Source organism: Petaurus breviceps, unplaced genomic scaffold (assembly GCF_028583685.1).
Source record: "Petaurus breviceps papuanus isolate PSGF00001 unplaced genomic scaffold, PetGlider_PUasm1.0 90897, whole genome shotgun sequence".
Taxonomy (NCBI): domain Eukaryota; kingdom Metazoa; phylum Chordata; class Mammalia; order Diprotodontia; family Petauridae; genus Petaurus; species Petaurus breviceps.
In genome coordinates, this window is record NW_027187374.1 from 118,660 (window position 1) to 145,814 (window position 27,155).

Genomic DNA, 27,155 nt, shown 5'->3' on the forward strand with positions numbered 1-27,155 from the left:
GAATAAGCCCACCTCCTGCTTGCCAGAAGATATGGACCTCGAGGACGTTGTTCAGACAGTGCCAGTCCAAGCGAAAGTCAAATGCCTATTAACAGTCCCACTAAGTACCTCATGTTTTAACATTTTAAATATCAATCTCAAATCAAAGTATAATAGGAGTTAAGTTATTAGTGCTGCAGTATATGGAGCACTAGGTGTGGAATCAGGGAGACCTAAATTCAAATCTGGCCTCAGATATTTACTAAGTGTATGACCCTGGGTGAGTCACTTAATCTCTATTAAATCATTTCAGGCAAGTCATTTCAACTCTGTCAGTCTCAGCTTTCTTATCTATACAATAGAGATAGTGATAGCATCTACCCCTAAAGGTTGTTATGAGGCTCAAATATGATAATATTTATAAAGCACTTTGGCACAGTGCAAGAAAATTACTTGTTTCCTTCTCCTTTATTGTTAATTGTATAACATTTAAGTCTTTGTCAGTGTACATATGGGCATTTTGTGTTTTATATATTTCCTTTGTGGGGAGGAAATAGTTAAGCTATACCTGATCTACACAGTACAATGAATACTTTAGTGTTCCCTTTTGGAGAGGACCCTAGACATAAGCCGAAAAAGAAGGAGAAAGGGAAGGTAAGATGGATGGATAGATGAATGGATCATTTTGCTTAATTAATCTACCAAACTAGTAAAAAGCAGATCAGAGTCCTGAGCCCTATCATCAAAGATTATAAGACTGAGTGCAGCTTTTTGCCATTGGTTAGAACTAGTCTACTAGTTGAGACATATTAGTTGAGATATCAAGTACCTCATATAATCCTTCAGTGCATGGAGAAAATACAGCTCTATGGGCATCTGGTTGGGGGTGGGGAGTCTTCCACTGTCCGTTTCTCCTTTTTCTTGTTGCATGGTGTAGTAGGGATTTGACTTAAGGAAGGTTACAGGAAGTGAGGAGAATAATGCAACTTCAGCAGAAAGGTGTTACTCTCAAGGACAGAGAGTCATTAGGTCTGATGATGACAACTTGGCTCCCCCTCATCCTTATTTTATGATAAACTAGCTTTGTACTGAGATCAGAGATTCCTACCAGGACAAGATAACCTAGGAGCTTTGTGCAATCAAAATTGTCGATTTTGCCAAATGTGAACTTTTCTATCTCTAATTTGGCCCTGAATTTCTCTTCAATTCATAGATCTAACAAGTATTTTCTTTCATGTTCCTCTCATTTGTTTATGATATCACCCTTTATGTGTCTTAATCATGTACCAATTTGTGTTTGTCTTGATATGTGGTATGAAAAGTTTCCTGGTCAATTTCCTATTTTATTAATCCAAGTGACATTTATTTTTGTAAATATCTTTCTCTTTCATTTAGAGTAAGTTTTATTAGCATAATAAAATGGGTCAGTTTGGGCATAAAACATTATACAAAATAGCTCCAAATAATATCATTTATTTCCTTTTCATTGGTTATGATTCATGTTTTTCATTTTTAGTACTGGTAATTTGGTTCTTTTTTATTAATTAAATTAGTTAAAAACCTTATCTGTCTCATTGGGTTTTGTTTTCCTTTTTGGAGGGCAGGGCAATTGGGGTTGTGTGACTTGCCCAAGGTCACACAGCTAGTAAGTGTTAAGTGTCTGAGGCCAGATTTGAACTGACACCAGGGCCAGTGCTCTATTCACTGGACCATTTAGCCACCCCTATTTCATTGTTTTTTAATGACAGTTCCTAGTTTTATTTATTAATTCAATGGGTTTTATGCTTTCAATTTTGTTCCTTTGATTTTCAGAATTTCTAATTTGACATTTAATTGGGGGTTATTAATTTGTTAACTTTCTAGAATCGTTTTTTTTAGTTGCATGTCTAATTCACTGATCTGCTCTTTCTCTTTTTTATTGAAGAAAATGTTTAGAGATATAAAATTTCCCCAAAGTACTGCTTTGGCTGAATCTCAACATTTAGGATATATTGCTTCATTGCTGTCCATATTTTTAATGAAATTATCTATTTTTTGACCCACTTATTCTTTAGAATTAAATTATTTTCCAATTAATTTTTAATCTTTGCTTCAAAGGCCTTTTACTGAATGTAGTTTTCATTGCATTATGGCCATGAAAAGATGCATTTAGCATTTCTGCTTCTCTGAATTTTTTTGAAAGCATTTTTTCCCCTATTCCATGATCTATTTTGGGGAAGGTGCTACCAATATTCTTCAGAATTTGATCATGTGCATATTTTTCTAAAATCCTGAAGTCCTTATTTTTCTTTTATTTTTTTTTGGTAAGATATATCTAGATCTGAGAGGCATAAATTGAGATCCCCCCACTATTATAATTTTACTAACTCTTTCACTCTGTAATTAATTCAATATATCTTTTAAGAATTTAGGTGTTATGTCATTTGGTGTATGTATATATATATGTAGTATTTCTATTAATTCTTTGTCTATGGTACCTTTTAGCAAAATATCATTTTTCTGTTATCTTTTAGATTTTTTTATCATTGCTTTTTCTGATGATATGATTGCTAACCTGCCTTTTTTTTTCTGCTGAAGCATAATAGCTTCAACCTTTCATTTTAACAATGTGCTTATATTTTTGTTTCAAGTTAATTTCTTTTTTTTTAATGTTATTGGATTATGGTTCCTTATCAATAAATAAGTTCTCTTCTATTTTGTATGGTTTTGTATTTCTGTTTGTATGGTTTCTTATAAATAATTCTCTTGCTTTATGGATGAGTTCATCCCAGTTACATCTATAGTTATGATTGTTAATTATGTATTTCTCTCTATTGCATTCACTAGGAATTCTTTAAACTCCTCTATTTCAAGGTTTATTTCCCACCTGTAGAATTATATTTAGCTTAGTTAGGTAAGTTTTCTGATCATAAGCCCCCTAGATCTTTTACTTTCTGGAATATCTCTACTCCTTTATCATGTTAGCACTTAAATCTCTTTTTTAATTTATTTATTTATTTTGCTTTTTGGAGGGGGGAGGGCAGAGCAATTGGGGTTAAGTGACTTGCCCAAGGCTAGTAAGTGTTAAGTGTCTGAGGTCACATTTGAATTCGGGCCCTCCTGACTCCAGGGCCGGTGCTCTATTCACTGCACCACCTAGCTGCCCCAGTTGAATCTTATGTCATTCTGACTATATCCTCAGTTCTTGCACTCATTCTTACTGGTGACTCGCAGTATTGTTTCTTTGCCCTAGAAGCTCTGGATTTTGGACTATAATATTCCTGGGAATTTTCATTTTGAGGTTACTTTCAGGAAGTGACTAATAGAGCCTTTCAATTTCTGCTTTATCCTCTGGTTGTAAGGTATCTGGGAAGTGTTCTTTCATGATTTATGGAGTTTGTATTATTATTTATTTATCTAGTGCTTACTTGGGGATTTTTGGTCATAGCTTTCAAATAGATTAAATTCTCTCTCTTCAATCTGTTTTCCAGGTTAGTTGTTTTTGCTTTGGGATGCCTCACTGTTTTTCTACTTTTTCAGTCTTTTTAGCTTTGTTTTAATATTTCTTGATGTTTCATGCAGTCATTTGCTTTCATTTGTCAATTCTAATTGTCAAACAGTTATTTTCTTTTTTTTGTACCTCTTATTCCAATCTCTCAATTCCCTTTTCATATCTTTCTTCAACATCTTCATTTTTTTCCCATTTTTAATCTCACTTGGTTTATAAAATTATTTAACTATTGCTTTATCTCTTTTAGAAATCTGATTGAATTTGTGTTTAAGCTGCATTTTTTAAGGCTTTGCTTATAGATCTTTTGAAATCATTCTCTTCTTGTATGTTGAACTTCCCTTTTACCATAATGACTCTTTATGGTGAAATTCTTTTTTTCTTTATTCATTCTTCCAGTCTACTTATTATTTTTGTCCCTAAATTAGGGCTAGGTTCAACTTGCCAAATGCAAAGGGTGGGGTAGGGGTCAGGTGAATGTCTAGACTTTGCTTTGGTCCTCTTAAATTCTTTTGCTATGTTCCCACCTTCGGCACCTTTTGTACCATGAAAAAATTAGAGAAAACTCTCCAAAAGAATGATTCCCTCAAATTTATATATCTTCAAAAACACCCCAAAATTATTTTAAGGTTCAACTCAGCCTTATGATTCCTAATCACAAAGGATTACCAGGAGCAGTCCTTGATGCCCTTGTTCTGAGCCTCAGAACTAATAAATTTCAAAAACTACTACTCTCCACCCCCACCCCCTTGCCAATAACTCATCAGTTTTTACTTGGAAGGGGAATACTTGCCAAAAGAAAGCTTTGGATGCAATTTCAGGCTAGGCTTCCAGTTGGCTCTTGGATACAGTGGCTCAATGGGGCTAAGTTCTGTAGGGCTAGGGATGTGGAGCCACAGAAAGTTTGAAGCACTGATTTTTAAAAAACATATACTCTTTCAGTAGCCATTAGGAGCAGTCTGCCCATGCATACTCCCAATACTTTCCTGTATAATTAATATGATCCCTTCTTGTCACCCAAGTTATTGCAGGAGGAGGAAAGATCTACTCAAATTGGAAATTTTCCATCTTCTTTTAAACTAACTTCATTTTTAAAAATGGACATTTTCATTATTTGGACAGGTAGCTTTTTATTCTCTTGCTCTGGTTAGTCAGGGTATATGAAGACATCATACAAATTATGATGGTTATAAAGCGGGGAGGGAAACCTGTCAGTATGTTACTAGTTTGAAGATTTTTCTGGAATCCATTCCAATATTAGCTTTAACAGACTCTTGGAATTATTTGCTCTGAATTAAACTTTTTTTGGTCACAGATTTTACTTTTTAATATAAAAAATGTTCCCAGTCACTTTCTATTTATATTTAACTAATTAAAAGAAATCCTTTTACCTACCCAAAGAAAAGAGTTAACTGCATAGTCATTTAATTGCTACAAACAGCTTCTAGTTACAAATAATTTTAAATATACTTTCTGTGTAAAGAAAGAAGGACTGCTATAGATTAACCTGAGCAAAGTCCAGACTGCTCCTCATTCATCAAAATGACAAGGGGCATAGAGGGCAAAACTTAATATATTTCTATGATGGAAAAAAGATTCAATAGATTAGAAGCTATTCAAGCATTCTTGATGAAAGAACAAAGCTGAGTAGAAACTCTGAAACACAAATCTGAGTCAAGATAAACTTAGGCATATACATCTGACCAATTACAAGGGCCTAAATCATGAAGCAGGCAGTTAGATGGCACATTGGAGAGAGTATCAAACCTGTAGTCAGGAAGACCTAAATTCAAATTTAGCCTCAGACACTTAATAGCTTTGTGATCCTGGGCAAGTCACTTAACCCTGTTTGCCTCAGTTTCCTCATTTGTAAAATGAGCTGGAGAAGGAAATGGCAAACCATTCCAGTATCTTTGCCAAGAAAACCCCAAATAGGGTCACAACAGACATGACAAAAATGACTAAACAACAACAAGATGATGATGAGCTGTTTAAATTGTAATTAGAGATTAAAGACAAGAAAAGCACTGTTCTTTAAGATGAATTTGTTCTGTTTTAATAATCTGTATTTTTGGAGGGGGGAAGGCAGGGAAACTGGGGTTAAGGGACTTGCCCAAAGTCACACAGCTAGTAAGTGTGTCAAGTGTCTGAGGCCGAATTTGAACTCAGGTCCTCCTGACTTCAGAGCAGATGCTCTTATTTACTGCACCACTTAGCTGCCCCATGTTTTGAAAATCTTAAGAAACAAATGAAAAAATAATACCCTGGCGAAGAAATTAAGAAATAGCATGAGAAATTTACTGTTTCTCATAATTAAGGAGTGTAAGAGAACTATGAAAATATTCAGGAAGGTATGCGAGAAATGGGCATCTCATAAACCTCACTCTTATCTGAACTAGCCAACTAACACTAAAAAACAAAAGCACATACACAGAGTTTAGTGTAGTAATAAATTAAATTCAACAGAAAAATAGACAGGGAGAAAGATATGGATTTAAGAGGGATATTAAAGTAGGTCAGAGAATAGACAGAAGAAAAACAAACTCCAGTTTCAATGACTGAGTTTTAATGGAGAGATTTTAAAAATGAAGAACATCTAAGAATCAGTAATTGGCATCAGGCTATAATGAAGAGAAGAGAGACACTGAAATGACATCAGTCATTTATTTATAGATCTAGCAAGATTGCTCACAGTCCTACTTCTCTGTCTTCTTTGTAAAGGGTGGGAAGGCAAAGAAAGGGAAAAGAAGAGAATGTGGTGGAGCTAAATATCCAATTAATGGTCATAGCCATTAATGTAAATGGGATTAACTTAATCATAAAATGGAAGAGATACAGAGTGGATTAAAAGAGAAATACAACAATATTTTATTTACAAGAAATTTATTTGAAACATAAAGATTCACAAAGGGATTGGCAGGTAATGTAAAAAACAAATGTCTTTTTTCACTCCAAAGTCATCAAAGGCAAAGCCAGAAATCTTCTGGAAAAGAATGTTGCCCCAATATTACCCTTATCTGGATGTTTGTGATAGTCAAAATAGATTATAAAGAACTAGCCAAGAAGCTTATAGAATTAATGAAAAGCTCAGTTCAGTGAAAAGAACATTGGTCCTGTAATTTTTTAAAAACAGGGTTTCAGTACTGCTTCTGATGCATGCTAGATGACTGTGGGCAAGTCTATTAACTTCCATAGGTCCCAGTTTTTTAATCCATAAAGTGAGGCATTGGAGCATTTTAAAATATAGACATGGTTAAAGGAACAAGCAGGAAAACTACTTGATGTTTGAAAGCACCATAGATAATGAAACAATAAAAATATTTAATATATTCCACCATAAATCTAGGGCATACTATCCCATAATTGTATAGAGCTTCAGTGGGAAGATTGAACACATGTATAGAATATACCAGTAGAGATACACATATTTATGAAGAACATGTGACCAAGACAGCTCACACCTTTAACACTTCAAAGCCCAGTTCCATTTGCCTTCTATAAGTATAATTCTTCTTCCTCTGGGTTCACCATCCCTACTGGGTAGGTTATTCAGATGGGCCCCTTGAGCCTCTTCCTCTCCATGGCTCAATGTCTAATGGCCAAGGATATCTCTCTTCTCAACTCCAAGAAGTTTTTTCTACATCAGTGTTTCACCTACAGATATAAGACAGCATGACCAATGGAGAAAGGGGGAAGGAATTCCTTTCTACCCCCCTCCCAAGAGGCAAGGTTATTTTTCCATAGCACACTCTCTTCCATGATGCCAGGTGTCACATTCCTCAGAGCTGGTTCCTGCCTCAACTAATGATTTAAAGAGTGTGTCTCATTTTTTAAAGAGCTACTTGCATCATGACTAATCCATGGTCAGCCAAAGAGTAGCTGCTCACTAATTCCATCAGTTTTGAGGGGAGAACTTCAAGCTATCTTGAAGTACTATCAATGTGTAACCTTTTTTAAATATGTATTTTCTTTAAGACCTTAAAATCCTGTTGTCTTTGATAACTATTTCCTTAGCTTCTGGGATTTCATTAGTCTATGAGAAAATCAATTGATCAGGGGTATTCCAATCAACTTCTCTCTACCATCACCACCACTATACTAGTTTTGTGTTTCCTGGTTTAGAATATTAAGTAAGATGTTCCACCTAATAGTAATGATGATTAAAGTTCTATTTTATTATAAGCATCTACTTTAAGATCAGTTCACCTTTGTTTTCAAAACTGTACTTATATTGCACAAAAGTATTTTCCTACATCTTACTTATAAAAATTAAAGATGTACTTAGTAATAGTAATAGTACCCACAGAGATTTTACCTGCTTAAAAAATGAACCATTAAATTTTAACTACACTAAAAGCACATGGAATTTGATATCACCATGGAAACTAATTGGAGATTTTCCTGCCCTGTTTTTTACTGCTCTGTTGCTATTCTATTTTGAAGGTGGTCTTTAGCAAATACTGCAGTTCCAGTGATATTATGGATCTAGTCTGCATTGCAACTGGTTTACCACGGTAAGTTCTCCAGAACTCTCCTTTTTTTGGACCAAACATTTTGTCTTGTCACTTACCTAAGTTCAAATACACGAAAAAGATATTAAGACAGAAAATAATAGTGTATGAGGAACAAGATAAGTATTGCTGAGAATAAGGAAGTACTAAAAGAATGCCCAAGAGTTCTTTCAAGTAAGAAAAAAGTAAAGCATTGTCCTCTAGAGGTGGTATGGAAAAGAAGGATTGAGAGAGGACAAGGGATTCAGGATATGACTTAAAATTCTGGCTGTGCCCTCTAGGTTGCAGATGGTCTTTTGGAAAATTCATTTTCCCCAGTTAACTACTTAATATTCACAATAAGAAATGCTGAAGGACCAAAGGGGACATTAGTAGAGGAAATTAACAGTAAGAAGCATTAGAATTAAGAGGGGTTGGAAAAGCCTTCCTATAGAAGATAGGATTTTAGTTGGGATTTAACGGAAGTCAGGAAACCCAATAAGATGAGTGGGGAGAGCATTCTAGGTATAGGAGACAGTCAGATTAAATGCCTGGTGCCAAAAGGTTATTCACAGAACAGAAAAGAGGCAATATCAGTAGATCAAAGAGCATGTGGTAGGAAGTAGTGTAAGAACACTTAAATGGCAGAAGGGATCTAGATTATAAAGGGCTTTGAATGCCAAACAGAAGATTTTGCATTTGATCTTGGAGGCAATAGGGAGCTACTGAAGTTTATTGAGAACAGGGGTGACATGGATGGACATGTGCTTTAACAAAATCATTTAGGTGACTGAATAGATGATGAGAGCTCTGAGGCAAGCAGACCTACCAGCACATTGTTGCAAAAGACAGGGCATTATGTGATGAGGGTCTGCATCCAAATGGTGTCAGTGACAAAGGAAAGAAGGGAGAGTATTCAGTAGATGTTGGAAAGGTATTGAGGATGACACCTAAGTTGTGTGCCTGAGGGAATGGTAGTATGATGCTACCTGCTACAGTAATAGGGAAGTTAGTGGAAGGTCGACTGGTTAGAAAGAAAGATAACAAAATCAGTTTGGGATATGTTGAGTTCAATATGTTTATTGGACATTCAGTTTGAGATGCCTGACAGGCTATTGAATAGGCAAGATTAGAGGTCAGTAGAGAGGCTACGAATTTCTATTTTTAGATTTGAGGATCATTAACATACAGATGTTAACTAAATCCAGGGGAGCTGATGAACTCAACATAGTGAGTATTCAGTACAGATGGAGAAGAGAGCAGAGGACAGAGCCCTTTGAGGGACACCTATGGCTAGAGGGCATGATCTGGATGAATAGCCAGCAAGGGAGACTGAGAGGTGCTCAGATAGGTAGGAAGAGAACCAGGAGAGAGTAGGGTCCTGAAAATCTAGAGAGAAGAAAGTTTGAAGGAAGTAAGGATGATCAACATTTTCAAAGAATGAAGAAAGGTTGAGGAGAATGAGGACTGAGAAAAGGTCACTGGGTTGGCAGATACTATGAAATATAATACCATAAGGTAGCTCCTATTGGTACGTTCTTGACAAGTTGTCTGTTTCAGTAAAGGAACTTTCCAATGGTACATTATCAGCACTAAATCCAAATCTCCTCAATCTCAGTCTCAGATACGTTCTATTACACCAAATTTGATTCATTATAAAACCATAAATAAGGAACAATTGGACCATCATACAATGTTAGAGTTATAAACATTCTTGGAAATCATCTATTCCATCCCTGCCAGATGAGAAACTGATTAACTAAGGTATAAAAGTTGATTGCAATAAAAATGGCTAATAAATTGAACAATATTCTACAGGTGAAGGTTATTCATATTTTCTACTTCACATTTTTAAGATTTTCCTGATATCAGAGATTTTCTCAAGACTTGCATCACTACTGCTAGAAATATATGCAAGAATATGTGTGTATGCACTCATTGAAATGAATGTTGGACTCATACATGAATGAATATTTGTGGAAGCTGATACATTAGCAAGACCACTTTCCATGCAAAATTATAATAATGGAAGTACCCATGTTTGAAACCTTCATATATGTAGTGAAAGGGGGAGCTTTTATTTTCAAACTAGTATGGGCATGTTTTATTAAAAAGGAAAGTTAAATTGGTCTAGCCAATTCAGGCTTTATTGAGAAACAAAAACCTGTAAGGTCCCAAGTTAGCAACTAAATCAGAAGGCAATACACTTTATTTTTAAAGAGGATCTTGGGAAGAGGCTTGTTTTAATAACTTAAAGCTGCATTTCATTTTATGTGTATATACCAATTCAGATACTGAATCCTGGAAGAAATGTGAATAGAAAAGAAGGGCAAACATGGTTTTATTGATTCTCAGGGTAAATGTTAATTTTAATTTTCCTATTAGTTTTTGTCTCATCACTTAATATTTCAGATCCTATATTTGAAAAAGAGGCATTATCTGATTATTTGTGTCATTTTTCCAACAATTCAATTAATAGTTTAAGCACATTATTTCAATAATTATAAAGCACTTATGTGCAAGGAACTGAAACCAATACAAAGCTAAATAAAATGTGTAGTTCCTGTCATCCTGGAGCATACAATATACTATGAGATATGTGCACAAATGAATGCAAATAAAACCACTATAAAGAACCATGATTAGATGAGGAATAGATTACTTCTTCCTGAGGAAAATAAAGCATCCCAGTGCATATAATTTGTGAGATTTCTTGCACTGATTAAATTGTAACAACAATATTTTCAGTGTCAGGCGTTAACCAGATCTGGTTTTTTTTTTTAAAGGGCTCAAACTCCTTTCTCTCACACACATATATTCCCTCATCCAATTATCATTTTAATTTGCTTGCCATAAATATGATATTTACTTATGAAGTTAACAAAACAAATTTGATGTTCAATTATTTGAAATTTTATAGTATTCACTTACTATGTAAGGATATAGGAAAGTTTTTTCCATGGATATAATTATAATTAATGGTTCCCTTTTGTTAAATGATATCTTTTCATATCCTCCATTATTCAATCACCAACTTTATTTCAATACTCTAGTGTTTATAAGTCCTGAGAATAAAGACAACATCATGTTTCTCTATGAATCTCCATCAGAGCCTAGGATTGTTGTACAATAGTATCTGCTTAATAAATGCTTAATTGAATGGATAACCATATCTCAAACTTAATGTGATCATAGTTCCTCTAAGTTACAAAAGTCTTTTACATAATGTATTATGTTTCACAGATCTATGAAAACTGAGGTTTGAAAAAAATGTCTTGAATCTATCTTTCAGGAATACAACAATCTCACTTTTGACCATAGACGATGCTATGGTCTCTATTGATCCAACGATGCCAACAAATTCAGAAAGGTAATGATATTTCCTTTTTGTCACATTATGTGCCCTGACACGGTGCTCTGTAGTAAAGAACAGTCTCCCAAAGTATTCTCTTTTTAAAATGTTTTATTGAGTTTTTTGCGTCTTCATACTATCTTCATTTTGAAATATATTCATTGCCCAGTACCCAGCAAGGTATTTCTTATAATAAAAAGTAAAAAAGAAAGAGGAATAAAAGCAATTCAACAAACTTGCCAACATATCAATTGAGTCTGACAGCATATGCAATGTTCCACACTTCTAAATACCAATTTTTGGAGAGAACAGAGATACATTTTCGTATCTTTTCTTAACAGGCAAATTTGGTCTTCCCAAATATTTGATATATACTAGTTTTTAAACTAACAAGCATAAGTTGCTTGAAGCAAACCCAGATCAGAAACCATATTTTCCACAATGTATTGTATCGTTTACTTTGTAGCAGTATAGAAAATAAAATTTAATAGACGTCCTTTAAGTAGTAAATTCCACTAATTTATTTAAATTTTTAAAACTTAACTAGTTTCTCTAAATTTCCCTTATACGACGACATGGTTTTAATCCTCTCATCATCATGCTTATTCTGCTCTGGGTATGTTATAGTTTGTCTTAAGATATGGGGTCTAGAACTGAAAAACCTTGTTCCTAATGTGGTCTAGACTTTGTTTTCATCTTATTCTCCAACCCTTGCCTACATACATACACTGACCTATAGAAAGTCTACTCACTCATCATTCTTCAAAATCAATAAAAAAATTCACCTTTTGGTCGTCCTACATGAGTTCCCTTTCCTGTGTACTCTTTTGGAATTATTGTTTTAGCAATTAATCTACCATCTTTATACCTCTCGGTGACATCTCTCCTGTTGTTTTGAACTGTTATTTATATCTTTTAGTATTTTTAACTGTTTTGTGTATATTATCTCCCTAAATAAATTATAGCTTCCTTAAAGGTTAGGATTGCATTTTTATATATCTGCCTATATTCCTATGACACCTAGCACTATATCAACTAGCAACAGTTGATCAATAAATATTTGTTTTCAGTGTTCAATTTGGTTTTGTCTCTCAACAAAATAGTAACTTCTGTAAGGGTATAAGACCATAATATTATTGTACTAAATGAATGAAGTATTTAATAAGCACTTATGTGTCAAGCACTGGGTTAAATATTGGGAATGTAAATGACAAAAGTAAGGACCATCCCTGGTACTTTTTGTATATCCCTTTAGAACCTAAATTATATCATGTTCTCAAAAAAATTGATTGATAAGGTTTATTAAAGTTAAATTAAGTGACCACAACCCATACAGATAACAAAGTGTTCCCTAATTCCCCCTGTATTGACTCCCAGGATACTTCTTTCTGTAGAGGGGGAAAGCAGCATGGTTCAGTGCAAAGGAAGTGCCTCCTAAGTCAAAAGATCTTTAAGTGTTTAAATCCTGCCTCAGATGGTTACTACCTGGGTGTTAGTCTAAATAGGCCCAAATTTCTTCATCTGTTATCATTGTTGGTCAGTCATTTCAGTCCTGTCTGACTTTTTGTGACTCCATTTGGGGTTTTCTTAACAAAGATACTGGAGTGGTTTGCCATTTCCTTCTCCAGCTCATTTTGTATATGAGGAAACTGAGGCAAACAGCATTAAGTGACCTGCCCAGGGTCACACAGCTAGGAAGGGTCTGAGGCTAGGTTAGAACTCAAGAAGATGTCTTCCTGACTCCAGGCCAGGCACTCTCTCCACTGTGCTATCTAGCTGCCCTCATCTGCTCTCATCTGTAAAATAAAGGAATTTGTCTTTGAGATTCCTTGATAAAGATCAAATGACTCTACTGTCTGTTCAATCTTTCTTACACACACACCTCCATGGAGTTTTACTCTGATTCTCAGATAATATTAAAGTTATGAATATTCTTCCAGCACACCCTGAAAGGACACAGGGCTACTACATGTGAGAAAATAGGTCCCCAAGCAACACTACATCCTAACATCTCTTTATACTATTATCATATATCTTGCCTCCCTTTCTCAGTCCAACTCCTTGAAAAAGTTTTCTACAATCTCTTAACTCCTTCTCACTCACTTCCCATCCTCTTACAAGCGTGCTTTGACTTTATCAGTCAACTGAAACTTCTCTCAAAGTTAGCACTTTTCTCTTAATTGCTATGTCTGATGGTCTTTTCTCCTAATTCTTCTCAACCTATTTGCTACAACTGGCTATGCTGATTACCTTTTCCTAGACACTCTTTTCTGAGTTTTTGTGACACTACTCTGTCCCAGTTCACCTCCTTCCTGTCTGAATAGACTCTTTTACTGGCTCATCATCTATATCCCACCCTCTTCTGTGGATGCTCCCCAAGGTTCTGTCCTGGGCCCTCTGCTCTTCTCCCTGTATACCCCTTCTCTTGGTTAGCCTCATTACTTTCCATATCTATCATCTGTATGCAGATAACTCCCAGATCTACAAATCCAGCCTCGATCTCTTCCCCAAGGTTCAGTCCAATATCACAAATTGCCCATGGAACTCTTCAAATTGAATGTCCAAAAGACATTTTTAAACCCAACATGATTAAAACTGAACTAATTATCTTTCTCCTTAAATTCTCCCCTCTTCTTCTGTCAAAGGTATCACTATTCTTCCAGCCTCTCAATTTTGTAACCTCAACATTTTCCTTGATTCCTCAATCTTCTTCACCTACCACATTTTCATCAGCTATCAAATCTTGATATTTCTACTTTCATGATATGTCTTGAATTCTTTAAAAAAAATTTTTTTTAATTTGGGGGGAAAGGGTTAGGCAAGGCAATTGGGGTTAAGTTACTTACCCAAGGCCACAGAGATAGTAAGTATGTCAAGTCTCTGAGGCCAGATTTGAACTTTAGGTCCTCCTGACTCCAGGGCCAGTGCTCTATTCACTGCCCCACCTAGCTGCCCCAACTTGTCTTGAATTCTACCCCATTCTCTTCACTTACCCAGCTACCACCTATGTTCAGACCTTCATCATTTTTGACCTAGAGTTTGCATAATCTACCAATCTTATCCTCATATGAATGTCTAGCAAACAGTCATTCTAATAAAGTTTGGACTGGCTGTCTTGAAAGGGTAGTCTATGTTGCTAAAAATACTGAGAATTGTATTTCTTCTCAGCTCAGGAAGAGAGGAAGATATCTTGGGACTGGAACTTGAGGGAGAGGTTGTTTTTTTTCTGCTAAAGTGGGAGTTTAAATCTTCTGGAGCAAAAAAAGAATGTTAATTACTGTATTTGATTACTGAGTATCTGACACAGCCTTTTCTGGAGATTCCTTGGTAGAAGGCTCTGCAGAATATATTCAAATTAGATAATACATATTAGCTCTGATACTTTAATTAGGTGGGACCATATCTCAATCAATCAATTGTTCAAATGCCTTAGTCTCTGAAAGCTTTTGGATGAAATAAACTAATGCCAGATAAGAAATTGTTCCAAAAGGCTGGGAAATTTGGTCACAACTCCAGTAATCATCTATAAATAAACAAACAAGTTCAATAGATGGAGAAATTCCAGAAATGGGAATTGTAACATTTTGCTTTCCAGCACACTTCCAAGGAGCAAAGGCATCAGAGAATTAGATCTTGAAGTTCATCAGCTTTACAGGCTGCTCAGAGCACTTCTCCATGGTGAGGGAAGTCACAAGAGAACATCAGCTTTTTACTTCAACCTCTTGATGTGTGTCAATCCATAGACATTTATAAATATATTTATATCTAACATATTTATAGATAACACATACATATTCCATAAGTATATTCCATAAGTAAGTAACAAAGAGAGATAAAAATGTAAAGTTAATTAGAAAGTCAAACCTTTGCCTAAATATTAAGGAATTTTCTGAAGTTGGGGTTCAGAGGAATGGCGATTTAACTCATGGTATTTTGCCTAAAACACACTCCCTAAAACTGAAGAAGGAAACTTATGGACATTATACCGCCCTTCAGGACTTATTAACTTATTAATTATTTCTAAAATTGTCCTATTTATTAGTTATTTATGCAGTATATATTTTATATGCACTCCTGTTAAACTATTTCTTGCATTAGAATGTATGTTCATTGTGAGTAAAAATTGCTTCATTCTTTGTACTTTTATTTCCACTGCCTAACATGATGCCTGGAATATAGTCAGTGCTTAATAAATATTTGTTGATTGATTAACTGATTTTTACCCCAATGGTCCACATCTGAGGTTGTGTCTTGGGATCAATCAGGGATCAAGAAAAGGATAGAATGACTTCTCATAGTGGATGGGATGATCATTGTAGCATCTTCTTACTCTGAATTTCTGTGATTGTGGAGTAGCTTTAAATTTCCCAGTTGAACCATCACAAGTAAAAGGTTTATTACTAAACTCTAGAATCAGTGTGAGACAAAAATACATTTTGAGGTCCCATCCAGCACCTAATCACAGTTCTATCAGAATCCACAAATTAACGTGATATATAGATATATGTACAGAAAGACAGATGGACAGGCAGATAGACAGACAGACAGACAGACAGTCAGACAGACAGACAGACAGACAGACAGACAGACAGACAGACAGACAGATAGATAGATAGATAGATAGATAGATAGATAGATAGATAGATAGATAGATAGATAGGTAGGTAGGTAGGTAGATAGAATATAGAATAGAATAAAGATAGATAGAATAGCAAAATATATACTCAAATAGACCTGTGCCCTCATTGATATGGCTATTCCTTATAATACTGCAAATCACAACCCATCTTCCCCTGTCTAATCTATACAATTCTTGTCTTAAGTCTTCTTTTGAGCATGCACCCTGCTGTCCTCCATTGTTTCTTTTGATATTCTATGGATCCCAGTGGAGAACATGAGTTGTCCAGTGGTTATTCCTCACTCCTCCCACATGACTAACCCATCTTTTTTGCCCCTACATTTATTTGATGATATACTTTACCCCAATTCTTCATAGTTACTTATTTATTCTATGTTGCAACCTACTCACACCCACTCTGGGTCTCTACGTTTGCCTTCTGGGTGATATTCATTTTCAATTCTTCAGAAACTATAGAATTCTATGACTCACAGTCTTATGACATGAACACCAGAATATTGATATTAAAATAAGTGTCTCTAGAAGATTTTTGGCATTTCTAAAGGAGCTTCACAATTTTCGAGAGTCAATCCAGCTTGTTCCCTCCCTCTGGTTTAATTTTGAACCCAAATTGTCTATATGCAGTATCTATCCCATATATATATATATACACACACACACATATATATACACACACACATATATATACACACACACATATATTCACACACATATATACATGTTTGTGTGTGCATATACATATATACTTATATAGATTGTTCAACTAACTGCATGTCATAATTCTGAAAATAGACATTGTTTATGTCTCTCAGCATCCTCAAAAATTTAAGTTAATCTTTTTTTTAATCTGCATTTTTCCCCTGCATATATGGTTCAGCCAAACTTTTGTAGTCAATGAAAAAAGAGCAATGGGAACAGTAAACACTCCCTCCTCCACAACCACTATTGTGCTTCCACTTCTAGACCCTATATCCATCATCTGGGGGATCAACTCCTTTGGAAAAGGTGTCTCTCATTCCACTAACCACTACAACCAACTGCCACTTACAGGCAGGTAAACCCAAGGAGACTGGGACTAGCAGCACCCCCCGACTATGCACACTGCGTCTAGATCAACCCCTATAGCCACTGGTCATGGGAGCAACCTTCTAAAGATATGACATGGCAATTGCCTCTACAGAGCCCCAGCTACTGAAAAACAAAAACAGAAATGACCCAAGTCCTTGGCATTGTCAAATGTTTCAGCAGAGGTAGCTTAAACAATAGAAATGACGCGAAAAAAGAAGCATTATTACATGTTTTGCTAGAAAATGGATAAAGAAACCTCATGCATGAGGAGAGGAAAGGTTTTGTACCATTTCTGTTGCATTGTAGCTGGAAAACCTTCTCCACCTGACTTTCCACAACTCCGTCTCCCTGCCCCCTGCTGTGTTACTGACTGTGCAGTTCCATGGCTCCTTGTCATGATCCTAGAGCTCTCACGCTACTCCTGGATGCTTCCATTTCCACAACGCAACATTTCAAAGAACTATTCTCAGCTACTGCTTTCTCCCTCTGAAGCTTTTATACACTGTTTCTATATTGTTTCTGTGGTGTTATTTGCTGAAGTTTCCAGACTCTGTCCTGCTGATACTTCTTGTAATTGCTTTTACTGCTTTGGGGAAGTTACCATTCTCCTACCATAAGATGTGCAAGGTCATGTGCTTTAGGCCTATTTTAATTATTTTATTTTAATTAATTAATTTAATTTAATTATAATAATATTTATTAAAATAAAATTGATTAAAATTAGTTAATTTAATTAATTTTCAGGGTTTTTTTTTATCTCTCCAGTGGCTCCACCTAACTGGTCAATAAAAGGGCCACCAGGCTACTTTAAGTTTTTATTTCTTGTCTTCTCTTAATTAAGGATAACCAGCCTTTACTCTTAGCTGACTCATGGGGAGTTAAGTCCTTTTACCTCTTCCCATCTCAGGATGCAGTTAATATACCCCTCATATGGTTAGTTTCTCGGAGTGGGGGAGAGAGGGATTTGCTGGGAAGTAAAGGTGATATCAAGACAAAAGAAAACAATTTTTAAAAATTTAAATAGATGGATATAAAACAAAAGTGCTGCATGGCTAAGTAGAAAACAAACCATGATTCTAAACAAGCACCAAGAAAAAACTGAAAACAACAAAAATCCCCTTGAAGTAAGGTTTGCCCAATGAAAGGGGAAAATCAGAAACCTTTTCTCAGGAACTCATCCTAGGTGTGTTCATATGTTAATCATCTATTCCACCAAATTTGTTTCATATTGTAGACATGAATAAAGGATTTTCAAATTAACTGGGAATAAAACAATTAAAGGGAGACAGTTACTACTCTCAAGGGACTCTTGGGAAGAGACAACACACAAAATCCATAAGAGATGGAAGGGCTAGGAAATCCCTAGGGCACAGGGGCAGCGTGGGTGGCAACACCTATGGGTCTTTAAGTTCCATCTATAGTTCAGATAACAATAGTAGGGGCAGGATAGATAGTAAAGTCTAAAGAACCTTAGGATTCCTGGTGACCCTCCATTTCATTGGAAGGAATAGAATTGGTTAATTCTATCTCATCCAGCTCAAGTAGCCAAATGGATTAAGGAGTGTGGTAGTGTTGCACCAATGCAATATTTACAGCACCCACGATCACGATAAAGACCGTGACTATAAGTATCGCATGATGTTCAATCGCAAAATATGTCAAACTCTCCAGATAGAGGATAGAACTGAAGGATTTATTTAGACACCAGAAAACCAAATCCCAAAACCAGTAAGCCAATTCCATCATAGTACTAAAGATATTCAGAAGCCATAATAATGCTGAGAGCCATGCCATCCTTCAGCCTTCCCACAAATCAATACAAGATTAATATTCACAAAACTCTCTATCTCTTTGCCTAGGCTTCTCTGTCCCCAAATGTCTCCAACTGTCTGGCTAGCTCTCTACCAGCTACCTATGCATTCTAGGGGGCAGAGTTTATCTTCACAGCAGGGGAGATCTTCAAACCCCCCCCCCCAGGTCTATTAAGGGGCAGGGAAGATCTTCAAGTTCCCATTCCCATTACAGGTGGCTTGGCCAGAGAAGAGTTGAAATGAAAAGGGGTCCTCCTGAATCCCTGCCACCCTAGATGGCATATGCTATTTCATGACTCCCGATGATGAAATTCTCTCTGCCAGATTCTCTCTATTCATAGTCTTAGAGTTGCTTAAGGGCACTGAGATCTAAATGACAAGTGATTTGTCCTGGGTCTTATAGCCAGTATGTTTCAGAAGCAGGACTTGAATTCAGGTCCTCTGCTTTTCAAGATAAGCTTCCTCTTTACTACTCCACACTGCCTCTCAAGCATTCTTACTTTCCCCTCCCAGTGAGGGAGATTAACCAAGCATTCCAGAAGGTCTCTTTCAGCACTCATATTTGAGGGAGAGATGTAATTTTGCCACTATGGTTTCATTTCTTTGAGACATGAAGGTTCATTGGTCTCTGAACACCTATAACAACACATATACATCTGGAAAGTGTTATACCTTAAGTCATTATTAGATAATATGCTACTTAACAGTTAACAGTTTTGCTAGGATTAGGAGGAAAAGGATAGAGGCATTTGATGTGGGGGCCTAGGAAAAGAAAAGTGGTGCATATTTCTTTTAAAGTGCTATGTATAAAGGCATGGTAAGGAGAGTCCATACTTTTTGTGTTATATACCACTTCTGGGTTCCTGTTTGGGGTATTCCTGGTGAGTCATTATCATAGGAATTTTTTAAAATTTACTCATTCTTCAAGCCTTACATCCTGAATTGGGACCTTGTGTTTGAATCAGGCTCTAAGCACTTGTAGAGAGAAAAATGGGCCCTTGTTTGGTCCCGCTTTGTATTCCCTGGGATCTTGTTACTGCTTTCTCTGCATATTGAGTGTTGGGTTCTTCAGGTATCACAGTGGTTGCTCCAGTACAAGAGCTGCAAAAGCATTGAGACTGATCTAGTGAACTGCCTATCAGTGCCCTCATGGACTTTCCAGGCTTCCATACCAAATGTGAGCTTAGACAGCACAGCTGCAGAGCTATTGCTCCAGTAGACAGTTGCTGGGCATAGACCATCAGCTAGCTGGAAGACTGTATAGGTTCAGATGGACAGAGTTGCTGGTCTGCAGACGGGACTTTTAGACTAGGATCCTGAGGTGGGATCATTGCATCTAAATGCCTCATCCTTTCCTAGGGCCAAAGTGATAGAGCTGCAGGCTCATCCCTGTTCCACAGTTTTGGCCCTGGTTACTTGCCCAGGGTCTGAATTCATTATCTTGGGAACAAAAATTGACTCCTTAGATTTTCCAGACAGGCTAAACCAGGTTGAGGGTAATTGACAAGCCTCAAACTTGGTGTGTTAGGGGGATGCCTACTCCAACTGTGTAAAGACTTCCCCAGTGGAATAAACAGATGAGAACAATTTATTCCAAAGGTCATGAAGACAGCTGAAGCAGGTGATATGGAGCATTTAGAGTTTGGTCAGGGGGTGGCTAGGTGGCACAATGAATAGAGAACCAGCCCTGGAGTCAGGAAGACCTGAGTTCAAATTTGACCTCAGACATTTAACACAAAAAACTAGCCGTGTGACCTTGGGCAAGTCACTTAACCACCTTAACAAATTGCTCTACTTTCCCCCCTCCAAAAAGCAAAAAAATAAAAATAAATAGAGTTTGGTCAGACATCAAAGATAACAACGTCATCCACTGCACCCTGAGGAATCACCAGTTGCCTGGATTTCAATGAGTCTGGAAGAGAGAAGCTAACAATTTTGTGCAATTCTGCCTCACTTAAATCCAATTCACACACAAGTCAAGACATCACCCCCTGATGTCATTGGTCCTCTTCAAAAATGAAGGACTAAGAATGAACTCAGACTGGTATTCTTCTTGGATCTTTGATAAAGTTGTTGTGGGGAAAATTGAGATGTACTTCTTCCCCTACTCCTCCATCTTTTCTGGCTTTGTAATCTTGAATAATTATAGTTCAGTGGTCATTCTCTGAATAGTTTATGGGAGGTTGGCAATTTTAACTGCTATTTTCTAACGAGTTAGTAGGAAGAGTTTGAGTTTAATTTATCTATTAGAAGTCTGTGTGTACAAAGAGTTTTATCTGCTATTTGAAAAGAGATTAAACTTTAATTATTTTAGAGAAATTGAGTTTTAACTCTCTTCTTAGAAAAAGTTTTGAGTTTCTACTGCGAATCCTAAAGAGATTTAGTTGTCACCTATGTGTAGACTGTTTTCTTGTGATTTCTGGAAATTAACTGTGAAGTAACAGGAAGGAAGGATTTATTCCATAAGGTGATTGCATTTACCTTTATGTTATCAATAAATAGAGTATTCTTCCTCTTTATAAAAGGCTTTGGCTGTTCCCTGGAAAGTCTGAATGGTGAAACCATATTTCAGAAGTGAAGTCAAGACTTATAGTGATTCTTACTGGTGACTTAAGATGTGATCTATCTCAGCTAAATATTATAAATAATTATTTATATCTTTGTATTTTTTGATGCCTTATTAATAAATTGCATAACTATTAACTTTGGATTTTATTTAGGACTAAAAGATTAGGGTTAGCTAGGTGTACCAGTGGATAGAAGACTCTTCCTAAGTTCAAATGATATCTCAGACACTAGTTACAGGAACCTGAGAAAGTGACTTAACCCTGTTCACCTGTTTCTCATCTATAAAATAAGCTAGAGAACTCTAGCATCTTTGCAAAGAAAATCCCAAATGGGGTCACAAAGAGTCGGATATGACTGAAATGACTGAACAAAAGTTGAGAGGTTTTGATAAATACAGAGAACTAAGCATCTCCTTATACGAAAAGAGGTTTCTCTAGATTGCTAAATAAGCTATATTCACTTAATTGAAGTGGGGACTCAGAGCTAACTGATTAATCAGAGTTTGTACTTTAATTGATTATTTAAGAATAGTCAAATATACCCCCAGGTGGCCTTAGAACTTGGGATGAAAACAAGTCAAGTAAAAGTCCTGTGGTACATTTGATTGTGGTCAGTTCTAAAATTGCTACACTTGTTTTACTGGTCAATTATGAGTTTCACAAATCAGTATCATCATAGTTATTATTTTAAAAGCATTTTGAATTCAGACACAGAAGTGATCCAGAACTTCCAAAGTAACTTATTTCTCAATCTGTTGAATTTTAACTGGATCTAAGTTCATCTCTCTTATATTCAACATAAGATAAGACTTTATGAGTCAATAAAAAAGGAACTATGTTCTCTTTAACAGCACTCCTTACAAAGTGAGACCGGTGGCCATCAAACAATTTTCTGGTAAGATCTGATTTTCATTTTTTCAAAAGGGCTTGAATAATCTCCCACTATTGGATGTATCCTTTTAGATAAGCATTTAAATATAGGTACATGCCTATGGAAGCTTTTGATATGTAAAAGACATATAAATAAAATATTCTGTAGACAAATCAACAACCAACACTGACAAATAGTAGGTTTTGGCCAAAAGATGATTTAATCAGTGAGCGTTTAAGATATGTTGATGATGAATTTGTGAATGATCTTAAATCTTAAAAAAAAAAGCTGTTACTAGATATACCTTTTATGTGTCCATGATTCAATTGATGTAGATAATTCTTCTTCTAAGAGAAATAGAAATCTTTCTAAGCCTTCTCATTCTATGTGGTCTTTGTACATGTTTTCACATAAACCCTATATGAATTTTACATCCACTACTATTAAAGCCTTCCTCAAGTTCTATTAGTATCTCAGAGATATAAATATAGAACTTTGGTTGACTATCTCTTATTTCTCATTCTCACAACATGAATGAAATCAATCAACAAAAGAGTAAGTATTAAACACTTAATAAAGTACTTATTACTGTGCTAATATCTGGAGATTCAAAGACAAAAGTAAAACAGTCCCTGTCCTAAAGGAACTAACATTCTAATTGGGGAGACATGTACAGTTATATACAAGACATACAAAACACATACTAAGTAACCTTTAAGGGAAAGACACCAGGAGGTAAGGGGATGATAAAAGACCTCATGCAGAAAGTAGTTCTTAAGCTTAGTCTTGAACAAAGCCAGGAGTTCCAAGCAGCAAGGGTATGCTTGTTAGGAAAGCATTCTAAGCCTGAGGGACATCCAACGCCAAGGCACAGAAATAGGAAATGGAGATTAAATTGGGAGGAATAGCAAGTCTTGCTTTGGAGGAGATGTGAAAGTAAACTGAGGGGCAGCCAGGTAGCACAATGAGTAAGAGCACCAGCCCCAGAGTTGGAATGACCTGGAATTGAATCTGGGCTCAGATACTTAGCACCACACCCAGAAATAACTGGTCATGTAACCTTGAGCAAGTTACTTAACCCCAATTGCTTAAAAAAAAAAGTAAACTGAAGAGGTAGGAAGGGGCCAGATTTAAAAAGATTTAAATGATAGAGGAGTTTTGTATGAGCTTACAATGTACCAGGCACTTTGCTAAACCCTGGGAACACAAATTCCAAAGGGCAGTCCTTGCCCTCAGGAAGCTTATATTCAGGGGCACACTGAAGCCAGTTCATACCAACTTGCAAAAACCAATTGTTAGATTTTCACTTTGAGCATTTATATCTTGGAAACTGGCCAATACTACAAATCAAGACTTGATTTATTGAAATCCAATGATAATAGGCATAATTGTCAACTATAGAAAAAAAGATGATTGTTCAACTCTGCATCTTCTGTTCAGTACAACTTCTTCAAGCAAGCAACTGCAGTTCTACAAAAGTGGTGAAGTCGGATCAACTTTAGGGATGGGTGTGATGGTTTTGTTCAATTCTCCATAGTACACTCTAAGCTATCAGGTGCTATCTGCCTTCCCTCGGGGGCAGTACAGGATTGTTGTAAGGTGAGCTGGTATATTCATCACTAGAGAAGAAATGTCTTTCACCCTTGATATTCTTTGATATTAACTGTAATTCAAGTGACTCTAAGGATTTCCATTTGACTCTACCTACAGTAACATGAATAGAAGTTACTGAAAGGGCTCACAAATATTCTGACTACCCAAAATATGTGACATACCTTCCTCCTAAAGTCTGCCTTCTTTATTCTCCCCAGAGTGATCCAAATGAGGCAGCAGTCTTAGGGATTGTCTCTGACTTGGGGGGGATCTAAGGGCCCCTAGAGTCATGGTATAGAACCCTATACAGTTTTGCTAGCATCTAATTGGTCTAGCAATCAATTGCTTTCTTATCAAGCCCATGTTTCAGGAGTCACACCTATGAGAGAGGGTATTGCTGTCTAGATGGTGCAGTGAATAGTGCCAAGCCTCAAGTCAGGAGGACTCCTCTTTCTGAATTCAAATCTGGCCTCAGACATTTACTAGCTGTATGATCCCGGGCAAGTCACTTAACCTTACTTGCCTCAGTTTCCTCATCTGCAAATGAGCTGAAGAAAGGGTGGCTAGGTGGCTCAGTGAGTAAAGCGCTGGCCCCGGAGTCAGGAGGACCCAAGTTCGGTTCCGGCCTCAGACACTTAACACCCACACAAAAAAACTAGCCGTGTAACCTTGGGCAAGTTACTTAACCCCAATTGCCCTCCAAAAGGCCAAAAAAAAAATGGGCTGAAGAATTAAATAGCAAACCTCTTTAGTAAGTTTGCTAAGAAAACCCCAAATAGGGTTACTGAGAGTCAGACATGATGGAAATAACTCAACAACAATCACTGTCTTCTGCCCACCTGGCAGGGTGGTGGATTCTATGACTTTTCCTCCATTATCAATGCACCTATTTACATTGGCAGCAGCATTTTACCATGCCATAGCTAGCTCACTATCTGTCTTAAATTTCATCAATTGATCAGCCCACACCTGTATAGTTATGTGGTGAAGGATGCCCCAGACTAAAGTCTGAAGTCATTCTGATGGGACTCTACCTAGAAGGTGGCATCTAATTGTCCCTGAAGACAGCTATGGCAGGCTGTAGGGGAACCTACATAAACCCAAATTGTCAAACCCATTTCCTTTAGGAATTTTACCCCCATCCTTGAAGATTTCCTACTGGGGAGCTACCTACACTGAAAATTTATCTTTATGAGACTAGATGTGAATAACTTCTATTTCAGGCACCTAAAAGGGCACTAAGGGTGGTCCCTATCTGGAGGCTTCAGCAAATTTATCTGACTGCAAAATTCAGTCATTAGATTGTTCTTCAAGCCTATGAAATGAGCTGTGTAGAGCATTTCAGCATTGGCTCCATTAGACTGTGCCTTAAGGAGCTTTACAATTTCATCAGGTTTCTATTTGAATTTTCATGAAATTTCCCAAGTTCCTTCACTATGAAAGTCCACATACTTCTTGTTCCCTCAATGCAGGGAATCAGTCTCCTAGTGAGCATTAATAAGGTCATTCTTTTTCACCACCAGTGGGGGTTCCCAAGTCTCTTCCTCACTTCAACTCTCATTCTCTTGACTCATGGCTCCAATCTCAGTGGAATGCAGTGAAACTGGAACCTCTGGAACAGAGACCATGTAATGGGTTCCTAGCAGTGGCCTGTTGCCAGCTCCATTATTTACTCATCACCTTTCATTGTACAGTCCCTAAAGCTGAGATCTCTATTTCTACTTGCCAAATGAGCTGAGTTAGTTCAATTTTCAGTCTTAATATGTTGCAGTCTAACTTCTGCAGGATGGTCAGTAACAATGAGGAAATAGTGACTGTCACATTTTTTTATACTTCCAGATACCCTCCTCCAGCATACACTGATCTAATTGCTCTGTGTGAATGGGAGCCTGTTCCTATCCCAGAGAGAGGATTGGGCATATATAATCAGAAAGATTCTTGCAACAGGGTGCCATGTAGCATTCTGCCATCTAATCACCCAGCCCTCCATATCTGCTATTCTCTTGCCCCAACTTAACTACTATATGAGTGATTAGGCCATCTCATCTCATCCCAATTGCTGTCTATGGCAAATGTTGGCAGTGAGTCTGATGCTAGCATCCTCTTAGTTCAAGTTCAATTCTGGGATGAAATAAGCCATTAGGCAGTCATTGAACATAACAAAAGGATAAAGTTTATTCTATCCCGACAGCGAGGATATAAAAAAAGACACAATGGCATTTAGTTTCTCTGGACACAGTTTTCCCCCTTCCCCCACCTTGTCTCCATGGAAACCCATCTGGTCAGCAAAGCAAAGTCTAAAAGATTGACTCACCTGGTTTCCAGACATTTGTAAGTTACAGGATTCCTGACTCCACATGAGAAAGACTTGTGCCCTCACATGATCAGGAAGTTTTATCAAGGGAGGCAGGATCCATTCAGGTCCCTGGAAATATTTGGTTGGCTTTTAGGGGGGAATTAATCCCAGTTTTAGGGGAAGAAGGGGAAGAAGAGGAACCCTGGTCCTAGCTGACCAACTTAATAAATACTGAAAATCTGAATGGACCAAACAGAAGTTAATGATTCCTTGAGACAATAAGAAATATTAAAACAAAATGAAAAAAAAAGATGCAAGGTATTTCTTGTCATAAACAACTAACCTAGTGGGAAAAAACTACACTGAAAAAACAGATCAAGGAAAGAATTTGACAATCATTGGTTTACCTGAAACTCATAATCAAATATGAGTCTGGGTATCATATTTTAAGAAATCGTAGGAAAAAAACTGCCCTGACATATTAGGACAAACAGGCAAAGTGAAAACAGAAAGTTATCTCCTGAGGCCCCAAAATAAAAACTCCCAGGCACATAATAACCAAAATAAAGGACTTCCAGGTCGAAAGAAAAATAAAGCAGGTAGTCAGAAAGAAAGAGTTCAAGAACTGAGGAACTGGTTAAGATTACACAGGATTTAGCAGTATTCTTGATGAAAAGACCAGAGCTTAATAGAAATTGAATACAAATATAGGAATCAAGAAAAAATGTGAAAAAGACAAAATACACATGAGAATCAGAAACTATAAGAATGAACTACTTACATTTTAATTATATTTGTTCCTTCAGAATCTTAATATCTTCAGGGATGTCATAGAAAGAATCAAATAAAAAAAGTGGTTCTAAGAGTAGTTTTATTGTGTTTTAATCATTTTAAAAGAAGAAATGGAAGGAAGAGAAAAAAAATTACACACCAAGGGTAGCTCAGGGAGGAAAAAAGAGAGAAGCAATGGTAATGATTATTCAATTACCATGCCCAGAGAAG

The 27,155-nt window shown here is 36.5% G+C and overlaps 1 protein-coding gene across 1 annotated transcript in view; it reads left to right on the forward strand.

Annotated features, from left to right (window-relative positions):
- Positions 1-27,155, forward strand: part of PDE9A (phosphodiesterase 9A) — a 167,189-nt gene that overhangs the window by 16,340 nt on the left and 123,694 nt on the right. The window contains exons 2-4 of the mRNA XM_069074814.1: positions 7,910-7,980; positions 11,249-11,326; positions 22,245-22,288. Coding sequence (XP_068930915.1) covers positions 7,910-7,980; positions 11,249-11,326; positions 22,245-22,288 — 193 coding nt within the window. The remainder of the gene's footprint in view (positions 1-7,909; positions 7,981-11,248; positions 11,327-22,244; positions 22,289-27,155) is intronic.